At 42.8% G+C, this 11,491-nt stretch overlaps 1 protein-coding gene across 1 annotated transcript; it reads left to right on the top strand.

Moving 5' to 3' along the window:
- The first annotated feature begins 1,967 nt into the window (after positions 1–1,967).
- LOC131570844 (uncharacterized) lies at positions 1,968–6,741 on the top strand. The gene is made up of 2 exons (XM_058823224.1): positions 1,968–2,230; positions 5,242–6,741. Exons 1-2 carry the CDS (start codon positions 2,004–2,006, stop codon positions 6,674–6,676), a joined length of 1,662 nt encoding a protein of 553 aa, XP_058679207.1. The 5' UTR covers positions 1,968–2,003; the 3' UTR covers positions 6,677–6,741.
- Positions 6,742–11,491: the final 4,750 nt, after the last annotated feature.

Genomic DNA, 11,491 nt, shown 5'->3' with positions numbered 1-11,491 from the left:
CGCCCGTTTTTATGATTTTAGGGGGAGTGGTTTAATATTAAAATGGGGGCGTGGCTTTGAGGGAGGGGCGTGGTTTTGAGGAGAAAGGGGCGGGGCCTGCCCCATGGATTGGGGGCTGCCCCATGGACCCCAAATCTGCCCCAAAACCGACCCCAAAATCCCCGAATCCCGCCCCAAAAATGCCTCAAAAAACCCCCAAAATCCCCAAATCCCACCCCAAAAATGCCTCAAAAAAACGCCCCAAAAAACCCCAAATCCCGCCCCAAAAATGCCTCAAAAAAACGCCCCAAAAACCCCGAATCCCGCCCCAAAAATGCCTCAAAAAAAACCCCCAAAAACCCCCGAATCCCGCCCCAAAAATGCCTCAAAAAAAAAACCCCAAAAACCCCCGAATCCCGCCCCAAAAATGCCTCAAAAAAAAAACCCCAAAAACCCCGAATCCCGCCCCAAAAAACCCCGAATCCCGCCCCAAAAATGCCTCAAAAAAAACCCAAAAAACCCCCAAAAAAAACCCATAAAAACCCCATTAAAAACCAAAAAAACCCCCAAAAAGGCCCAAAAAACCCCATTAAAAACCAAAAAAACCCCCAAAAAGGCCCAAAAAACCCCATAAAAAAACCCCAAAAACCCCCAAAAAATCCCTATAAAATCCCCCAAAAAATCCCCATAAAAACCCCATAGAACACCCCAAAAAACCCTATAAAAAACCTCACAAAAAAACCCAAAAACCCCCTGAAAAACCCCATAAAAACCCCCCAAAAATCCCATTAAAAACCCCAAAAAACCCCAAAGAAATCCCATTAAAAAAAACCCCAAAAAGCCCCAAAAAATCCCATTAAAAAAACCCAAAAATCCCAAAAAATCCCTATAAAATGACCCCAAAAATCCCATAGAATACCCCAAAAAACCCTATTAAAAACCCCACAAAAAAAACCAAAAACCCCCAAAAAAAACCCATCAAAAACCCCATTAAAAAAACCCATTAAAACAACCCAAAAAATCCCATTATGAACCCCGAAAAAACCCCAAAAAATCTCATTTAAAAACCCCCAAAAAAACATTAAAAACCTCATTAAAAAACCCCAAAAACCCCCATAAAAACCCCATTTAAAAACCCGAAAAAAACCCATAAAAACCCCATTTAAAAACCAAAAAAAATCCCATTAAAAACCCCCAAAAAACCCCAAAAAACCCCATAAAAACCCCATAGAAACCCCATTTAAAAACCCAAAAAACCCCATAGAAACCCCATTAAAAAGCCCCAAAAAACCCCAAAAAACCCCATAAAAACCCCATTAAAAACCCCAAAAAACCCCATAAAAACCCATTAAAAAACCCCAAAAAACCCCATAAAAACCCCATTAAAAAACCCCAAAAAAAACCCATAAAAACCCCATTTAAAAACCCCAAAAACCCCATAAAAACCCCATGAAAAAAACCCCAAAAAATCCCATTTAAAAACCCCAAAAACTCCCAAAAATCCCATTAAAAAACCCCAAAAAAATCCCATTAAAAAAAAACCCAAAAAATCCCATTAAAAAAACCCCAAACCCCGCCCCCAAATCCCCATATATGGCCACAAACCCCGCCCCCAAATCCCCATATAAGGCAAGAAACCCCGCCCCTCACCCTAAACCCCGCCCCAAACCACAAACCCCGCCCCCAAATCCCCATATATGGCCACAAACCCCGCCCCCAAACCCCCATATATGGCCACAAACCCCGCCCCCAAATCCCCATATAAGGCCACAAACCCCACCCCTCACCCTAAACCCCGCCCCAAACCACAAACCCCGCCCCCAAATCCCCATATATGGCCACAAACCCCGCCCCTCACCTTAAACCCCGCCCCCCAGCTGTCCCCATCCATCCCAAGCCCCGCCCCTAATCCCAAGCCCCGCCCCCTCCCCGTGCCCTTGCCCCGCGTCCTCCCCTCGATTTTTACCCCCCCAAAAACCCCAAAAAAGCCCCAAAAAACCCCAAAATTTCGCCGTTTTTTCGCCATGGGGCCGCTGCGGCTGGCGGGGCGCGGGCTGGCCGTGGGGCAGCGGCTTTTTGGGGCGGCCCTGAGCGGGGCGTGCCGCGGGGCGGCCGCGCTTTTGGGGTGCCCCGGCTTCCCCCGGGCGCACGCGTTGGTTTTGGGGTCGATCGTGGCGATTTTGGGGCCGCTGCTCCGGGGCAGGGGGGACCCGCACAGCGTGCTGGCCTCGCCCCACAACCGCCTGGAGGCGTGAGTTTGGGGGGGTTTGGGGGGATTTGGGGTTTTTTGGGGTGATTTTTGGGGTTTTTGGGGTGATTTTTGGGGGTTTTTGGGGCGGTTTTGGGAGGGGTTTTGGGGTTTTTGGGGCGGTTTTGGGGCGGGGTTTGGGGGTCTGTGGGGCGGGGTTTGGGGCTTTGGGGTGATTTTTGGGGGTTTTGGGGGGTTTTGGGGGGATTTGGGTTTTTTGGGGGGTTTTTGGGGGTTTTTAATGGGGTTTTTGGGGTGATTTTTGGGGGTTTTGGGGCGTTTTTGGGAGGGGTTTTGGGGTTTTGGGGGCGTTTTGGGGGCGGGGTTTGGGGGTCTGTGGGGCGGGGTTTGGGGCTTTGGGGTGATTTTGGGGTTTTTGGGGTTTCTTTGGGGGTTTTTTGGGGGTTTTTAGGGTTTTTTAATGGGGTTTTTGGGGCGGTTTTTGGGGTTTTTAGGGGCATTTTGAGGTGGGATTTGGGGTTTTCTAATGCGGTTTTTTTTTGTGATTTTTGGGGTTTTTGGGCCGTTTTTGGGACAGGATTTGGGGTTTTTTAATGGGATTTTTTGGATGGGATTTGGGGTTTTTTAATGGGAGTTTTTGGGTGGGATTTGGGGTTTTTGGCGTATTTTTGGGGGAGGATTTGGGGATTGAGATTTGGGGTTTTTTGGGTTTTTTTTTTTTTGTTTGTTTTTCTATGGGGTTTTTATGGAGGTTTTTATGAGGGTTTTTTTGGAGTTTTTATGGGGTTTTTAATTGGTTTTTTTTTTTGGTTTTTTGGGGCGTGATTTCCGGGGTTTTAATGGGGATTTTATGGGGATTTTTTGGGGGTTTTGGGGGATTTTTTGGGGTTTTTTTGGGGGGGCTTTTTTGGGTTATTTTTTGTGGGTTTTTTGGGTTATTTTTTTGTGTTTTTATGGGGGGGTTTCAATGGGGTTTTTATGGAGTTTTTTTGAGTGTTTTTGGGGGAGTTTTTGGGGGAGTTTTTGGGGATTTTGGGGGAGGTTTTGGGGTCATTTTTGTGGTGGGATTTTTGGGGTTTTTTGGGGTTTTCCTTGGGGGGTTGTGGGGTCGCTTATGGGGCAGGAATGGGATCTGTGGGGCAGAGATCAATACCTGTGGGTCAGGGATCAATATGTTAATCAGGGATCAATATGTTAATCAGGGATTGATATCCATGGGGCAGGGATCAATATGTTAATCAGGGATCAATATGTTAATCAAGGATCAATATGTTAATCAGGGATCAATATATTGGGCAGGGATCAATATGTTAATCAGGGATCAATATGTTAATCAGGGATCAATATCTATTGGGCAGGGATCAATATGTTAATCAGGGATCAATATGTTAATCAGGGATCAATATATGGGGCAGGGATCAATATGTTAATCAGAGATCGATATGTCAATCATGGATCAATATGTGAATCAGGGATCAATATGTTAATCATGGATCAATATCTGTGGGTCAGGGATCAATATGTTAATCAGGGATCAATATGTTAATCAGGGATCAATACGTTAATCAGGGATCAATATCTATGGGGCAGGGATCAATATGTTAATCAGGGATCAATATGTTAATCAGGGATCAATATGTGAATCATGGATCAATATGTTAATCAGGGATTGATATCCATGGGGCAAGGATCAATATGTTAATCAGGGATCAATATCTGGGGCAGGGATCGATATTTGGGGCCGGGATCGATTACTCAATTAATTAATCCATCAATCAATTGATCGATCAATCAGTGCGGGAATGGATTGATCGCTGATTGTCAACGAATGGATCAATAATCAATAATCAATAATCAATAATCAATAATCAATAAAGTGTGATGCATGAGTGATCAATGAGTGAGCAGTGACCTGTTGCTGATCAATAACCAATCAATAAATGAATCACTAATTGATGAAATACTAATCAAGAAGCAATTAACAATTAACGACCGCTCAATAACCCGTAACCAATCAATAACCAACTAATAATCAATGATCGATGGACAGGCAATTAAAAGCCAAGAAATTACCAATAATTAATTACCAATAATAAATTAACAATAATTAATTACCAATAATTAATTACCAATAATAAATTAACAATAATTAATTACCAATAATTAATTACCAATAATAAATTACCAATAATAAATTACCAATAATTAATTACCAATAATAAATTAACAATAATTACCAATAATTAATTACCAATAATTAATTACCAATTAGCCAATAACCAATCAAAACCCAATAAGCAATTACCGACCAAGAAATAATCAATATTTAATTGCCAACGAATTATTAGCAATCAATAACCAATAACAAATCGAAACCCAGTTATTTAATTACCAATTAACGAATAACCCAATCAATAACCAATAACAAATCGAAACCCGATTATTTAATTACCAATTAACGAATAACCAAATCAAAACCCAATCAATAACCAATAATCAGCAAGCAATCGAAAGCCAATTAATCTATTAGCAATTAACCAATCGCGAAACGAAGAACCGATAATTGATTACCCAATAACCAATTAAAAATAAATAATTAACACCCATAATTGCTAATAATGAATAATCAAGGAGCCGCGGCCAATTAAAAACCAATAAACAACTGCCAATAACCAATAAAAATATGTAATTAATAATCATTACTAGTTAATTAATAATCATTAATTTAATAATCATCATTAATAATTTAATTAATCATTAATTAATTAATAATTTAATAATAATCATTAATATTAATCATTAATTAATAAGTCATTAATGGGGAAAATCGATAATTAATGTATAATAGTAGATAATATAATAAATACGTATTATTATCTAATAATGCATAAATATTAGATAATATAATTATATTTATATATTAAATTATATATATATTTAATGATGGACAATTAATATAATCGTATAATGATGGATAATTAATATAATATTTAATGACGGACAATTAACGCTTAATTAGCATTAATTAGCATTAATTAGCCCCTCCCCCGCAGCCGCCTGACCTCCTGCGCCCCGGCCTGGACCTGGCTCCTCATTGGCTCCCTCCTCGTCGCCTCCCACCCGTGGCTCCGCCCCCCGTGGAGCTCCGCCCTGCGCGCCGCGCTGCGATTGGCCGTCGGCCTGGGGCTGTCGCGGGCCGGCCACGCCCTCGGCCGCGCCCTGGAGGCGGCCACCGGAAGCTGCACCTCCCCCACGCCGCTGGGGACCCTGCTGGTGCCCCTGGGAGACCCCGCGGCCTGCAGGGGGGCGGGGCACCGCTGGGAGGGCTTTAGCCCCGCCCCCCAGGCCTTCGCCCTGGTGCACTGCGGGCTGGGATTGGCCGAGGAGGCGGCGGCCATCGGCAGGAGGCTGTACGGCCACGGCAAGATGGCCGACCGCCGCAAGATGGCCGCTGACCGTGGCAAGATGGCCGCCGGGCACGAGATGGCCGCCGGGCACAAGATGGCCGCCGGGTACAAGATGGCCGCCGGGTACAAGATGGCGGCCGGGCACGACGCCGAAGAGGAGTCCAAGATGGCGCCCTGGTACAAAATGGCCGACGAGTCCAAGATGGCGGCCGGATACGGAACGGGAGAGGAATCCAAGATGGCGGCGGCGCGGTACAAGATGGAGGAAAGGTCCGGGTGGGCGTGGCCGCGCCCGTCATGGCGGCCCCCGCCGCGGCCAATCGGCTTCGAGTGGGCGGGGCCTCCTCGCTACGGCTGGGGCGGCCATCTTGGGCGGCCATCTTGGTTTGATTCCGGCCGCCATTTTGAATCCGGCGGCCATTTCGAAGGAAGGCACGGCGGCCATTTCGAACCGAGGCACGGCGGCCATTTTGAAACCGCCGGCCATTTCGAATCAAGACACGGCGGCCATTACGCTTCCGGCGGCCATTTCGAACCGAGACGCGGCGGCCATTTTGAAGGAAGACAGCTCGGCCCTTTCGACGGCGGCCATTTGGAACCCGGCCGCCATTTCGACCCTTCCGGCCGCCATTTCGAAACCGTCCGCCATTTTGAATCCGCCCGCCATCTTGATTCTGGCGGCCATTTTGATTCCGGCGCCCATTTTGATTCCGGCGGCCATTTCGACCCCCACAGCCGCCATTTCCTCCCACCCCCACCCCACCTCCAAGGGCGCCATCTTGCCGGCGGCCATTTTGAGGGCGCCGGCGGCCATTTTGACGGCGCCGGCGGCCATTTTGAGGGCGCCGGCGGCCATTTTGAGGGCGGTTGGGAGGCCCCGCCCACGGCGCTGTCGGTGCTGTACCTATTGGCCGTGGCGCTGCTGGTCACGTGGCACCTGCTGCTCCTGGTGACGCTCACCTACCGCCACACCTGGGCCCGCAACGCCGCCGGCGCCGCCCTCGGCTGGGCCGCCTGGGCCCTCACCTACCGCGGGTGGTACCGGTGGGCGTGGTCACCCGGGCCGCCGGGGTGGGGCTAGAGGGAAAAGGGGGCGTGGCCGAAACGGGAAAAAAAACGGAGAAAATCGGTTGAAACGGAAGGAAATTACGGGGGAAATGGGGAAACAAGATGGCGGAGTTTTGGCGGGAAATTGGGAAAAGGGGCGGGGTTTGAGGGGGCGGGGGGAAATCGGGAAAAATAGGGAAAATTTGAATGTTTTATGTAAAAGAATTGGGGTTTTAAGGGGAAATGGGGGCGTGGTTTAAAGAAAAGTGGGCGGGGCTTAAAGAAAAGTGGGCGTGGTTTAAAGGAAAGTGGGCGGGGCTTAAAGGGGAAGAGGGAAATTGGGGGAAATGGGGAAAAATTGGGAAAATTTGAATGTTTTATGTAAAAAATTGGGGTTTTAAGGGGAAATGGGGGCGTGGTTTAAAGGAAAGTGGGCGGGGCTTAAAGGGAAGTGGGCGGGGATTAAAGGGAAGGGGGCGTGGTTGAAGGGGAAGAGGGAAATTGGGGGGAAATGGGGGAAAATTGGGAAAATTTGAATGTTTTATGTAAAAAATTGGGGTTTTAAGGGGAAATGGGGGCGTGGTTTAAAGGAAGGGGGCGTGGTTAAAAGGGAAGTGGGCGGGGCTTAAAGGGAAGGGGCGGGGTTGAAGGGGAAGAGGGAAATTGGGGGGAAATGGGGAAAAATTGAGAAAATTTGGGGAAAATATTTTTTATTTAAAAATGTGGGGTTTTATGGGGGAAAAGGGGCGTGGTTTGAAAGAAAGGGGCGGGGTTTCAGGTGGAGTGGGCGGGGCTTAAATGGGTTGGGCTGAGGTGGGGAAATTTGGGTAAAAACAGGGAAATTTGGGTTAAAAATGAGATTTTTTGGGGGGGTAAAAATCGGGAATTTGGGGATTGGGGGCGGGGAAATAGGAAAAGGGGCGTGGCTTAGTGGGGAAAGGGGCGTGGCTACAGCGGGGGTGGAGCCAGAAACGTCACAAAAAGCCCCAAAATTTGGTCCAAAATTGTTAAAAATTTCCATTTTTGGAGGAAATTTAGGTGAGGGAAAGGGAAAATGGGTGTGGCCACCTAGAGGGGCGTGGCTTTGGTGGGCGTGGCCTCCACGTGGCCACGCCCCCACACAAATTGAGGCCACACCCCCCAAATTTGGGATTTTTGAGGCATTTTTGGGTCTTTCCCACACGGGGGCGCCCCAAGAGCGAATTTTGGGGCAAATTTGGCCAATTTTGGGTTAAAAAGTGGGAGGGGCCAAATATGCAAATTAGGGCAGCGTGGGAAAACCGGGTTCGGGTGAGAAACGGCAAATTTGGATTTTTTTGGTCTAAAATTGGAGGTTTTTGACCCAAAATTTGGATTTTTTTCGATCGAAAAATGGGAATTTTGAGGAAATCAAAATGAAGATTTTTTTTGGCGTAAAATTTAGATATTTTTGACCTAAAATTGGGATTTTTTTTTACCCAAAATTTCGACTTTTTTGTGCCTAACAATGGAGAATTTTGGATCTCGTATTTGGATTGTTTTGCCTAAAATTTGGAAATTTTTTCTGGGCCCAAAATCGGGATTTTTTTAAACGAAAATGTGAAAATTTTTTGGCCTAAAATTAGAAATGTTTTTAAATAAAAAAATGACAATTTTTGTAGCCTAAATTTGGGGTTTTTTTAACCTACAAATGTAAATTTTTTGGACATAAAAATGAAGATTTTTGGACTCTAAGTTGGGATTTTTAATAAATAAAAATGACAAATTTTGGACCCAAAATTGCGATTTTTTTTCTAACTAAAAACGAAGATTTTTTTGACCCAAACCTGGATATTTTTAGGGCAGAAAACGCCGATTTTTGGGGTCAAATTTGAGGGAGTTTTGCGCCAAAAATTCGAATTTTTGGGTTGAAAAATTGCGATTTTTTAGACTTGAAAATTGAGGATTTTTAGGCAGAAAAAATGAAGATTTTTGAGTTTAAAAAGTGAAGATTTGGTGGTGGAAAACGGCGATTCTTGGAGTTATAAAATGAAGATTTTGGGGCGGAAAAATGAAGATTTTTGAGGTGAAAATCCACGATTTTGGGAGCCCGAATATGAAGAGTTTTGGGTGGAAAAATCGAGATTTTGGGAGGGATTTTTAGGTGAAAATTGAGGATTTTTAGAGGTCGATTTTGGGGTGGAAAATGAGGATTTTTGTGGCAGAAAAATGAGGAATTTTGTGTGAAAATTTTGCGATTTTGGAGCCTGAAATTGAAGATTTTTAGGTGGAAAATTGAGGAATTTTTGGCTCAAAAATCCGGAATTTTGGGCTGCAAAAATGAGAAATTTTGGGTGAAAAATCGCAATTTTTTAGGGCAAAGAATTGGAAATTTTTGAGGTAGAAAAAAGAGAATTTTGGAGCCTGAAAATGAAGAATTTTTGGGGTAAAAACCGCGATTTTGGGCAAAAAAATTGGAGATTTTGAGGTAGGAAAATGAAGATTTTGGTGTGTAAAAAATCTGATTTTTGGGGTCAGGAAATGAAGATTTTCCAGCCAGATTTTGGACCAGAATTTGCTGATTTTTCCTTTAAAAAGGGGAAATTTGGGTAAAAATGGGGAATTTTTGGTGGGTTTGGGGGGGAAAAAGGGAATTTGGGGGTTAAAAAGGGACTAAATTGTAAAAATACGCAAAAATGTTGGGTTTTGGTTCAAAATTTGTGAATTGTGCCTTAAAAATGGTGAAATTTTGCCTTAAAATTTGTGGATTTCACCCAAAAATGAAGAATTTTACCAAAAATAAAAAATTTGCCCCCAAAATGTTGAATTTTGTCTCTTATTTTGAAATATTTTTTCAGAATAAATACATAATATAATTTTACTTCTTGGTGTGAATTTATTTTAGTCCGAAAAATTGAATTTTTAAATAAAAAAACTGTATTTTTAATATGAAAATGTGACATTTTGAAAGTCAAATAACGCGAATTTTCAGACCCAAAAATGCGAAATTTCATCCCAAAATTTCGCATTTCAACCCCTCCCCAAAAATTTCAATTTTTCCCCCTAAAAATTCAAAATTTTTCGCCCTCAATCTTCAAATTCTGCCCCAAAATTCTCATTGATTCCCGTAAATCGATTTATTTTTCCACTCAACTCAACGTTTCAAACCAAAAAATGCAAATTTCAGCCCCAAATTTGATATTTTCGTTCCCAGGAAATTTCGGTTTTGCCCAAAACCGTCGGGATTTCCCCTGAAAGGGGCGGGGGCACCAAAATTGGCCAATTTTGACCCAAAATTTGCATTTTTTTCCTCCCAAAATTTGCATTTTTCCCTCCCAAAATTTGCATTTTTTTCCCCCCCAGCTCCGGCGTTTCTTGCCTGAATTTCTCTTTTTTCGCCTTGAATTTCTGATTTTTGCCCCGAGCCCGAATTTTCCCCTCAGCACTCGGAATTTCTCACCCCCAAACTTCGAAATTTTTAACCCAAAAAATCCAAATTTTCGCCCTAAAATTCAGGGGGATTTTACCTTAAAATCCCCATTTTTTGCCCTCCCAAAAATCCGGATTATTTCCCATAAAATCTCAATTTTTTTACCCCCCAAACTCCCAATGTTTATCCTACAAAAGTCCAATTTTTATTTTCTAAAATTCAGATTTTTCTCCCAAAAATAATCCGGAATTTTTCCCCCGGAAATATTCGAATTTTTGCCCCAAAAGCCCAATTTCTACCTCCTCAAAATCCCCATTTTTCCCCCAAAAATGAGATTATTTTTTTTCCTTTAAAAATCCCCAATTTACCCCCCAAAAATCCACATTTTTTAAACTCTAAAATTCAGATTTTTTCCCCTAAGAAATCCCAATTTTTACTCTCTAAAATTCAGATTTTTTTTTTCCTATTAAAATCCCAAATTTTTCTCAAAAAAAAAAAAATCCACATTACAGCCCTAAAATTCAGGGTTATTTTTTTTTAAGCTAACAATCCCCATTTTTACCCCCCCAAAATCCAAATTTTTTATCCCAGAAAAATCGGAATATTTGCCCAAAAATCCACATTTTTTTACCCCCTAAAAACCCAATTTTTTGCACAAAAATCTCGAATTATTTTCCCCCAAAAATCCCCAATTTTACCCCCAAAAAATCCAAATTTTTACCCCAAAAAACCAAATTTGTGCTATAAAAATCGAATTTTCAGATTTTTAACCCAAATCTTCTTTTTTTTTCCCCTCAAAATGAATTTTCCCTCCCAAATTTTCTCTTTTTCACCCCGAATTTTGGACCTTTCAAGACCAAACTTCAACTTCAACCCAAAAAAATTCAATTTTTCCACCCAAACCCACAAAATTTGCCTAAAATCTCCTTTTTTTACACCCAAAACCCTGCGGGGATTTTTGAGGCTTTTTTAAGACCCAAAATTTGCATTTTTCACCCCATACCCGAAAATGTTGAGGCCTCAAAATTCGCGTTTTTCACCTCCCCCAAAGCTGAATTTTAAACCGAAAATTTCAGAATTTTTTTGCACCCAAAATCGCCTTTTTTGGCCTCAAAAATTCAGATTTTTGGAGCCTGAAAATTCCAATATTTTACCCCTTAAAATTCAAAATTTAGTCCCAAAATGTCAGAATTTTCACCCCAAAAATTCGATTACTTTACCCTCAAAATTCCCTTTTTTTTGCCTTAAAAATTCCATTTTTTTTACCCCCCAAAATTCCCATTTATTCCCCAAAAAATTTCCACTCAAATTCCATTTTTTCACTCAAAATCTCATTTATTGCCCCAAAATCGGGGCTTTTATTCCATCGAAATCTTCTCCAAAAGCAACAATTTTCAACTTATTTACAAAATTCAAATTTTTACCCCAAAAATTCCCATTTTCCACCCCAAAAATCCCCAA

The sequence above is a fragment of the Ammospiza caudacuta genome, chromosome 39 (genome assembly GCF_027887145.1).
Source record: "Ammospiza caudacuta isolate bAmmCau1 chromosome 39, bAmmCau1.pri, whole genome shotgun sequence".
Lineage (NCBI taxonomy): Eukaryota > Metazoa > Chordata > Aves > Passeriformes > Passerellidae > Ammospiza > Ammospiza caudacuta.
The sequence above is the reverse complement of the archived record's forward strand: the minus strand, read 5'-3'. Positions and strand labels throughout refer to the sequence as shown.

Coding starts and splice junctions, on each gene's coding strand:
- LOC131570844 (XM_058823224.1), top strand. CDS start 2,004: ATGGGGCCGCTGCGGCTGGCGGGGCGCGGGCTGGCCGTGGGGCAGCGG. Junction 2,231..5,241: donor CCCCACAACCGCCTGGAGGC/GTGAGTTTGGGG, acceptor CCTCCCCCGCAG/CCGCCTGACCTCCTGCGCCC.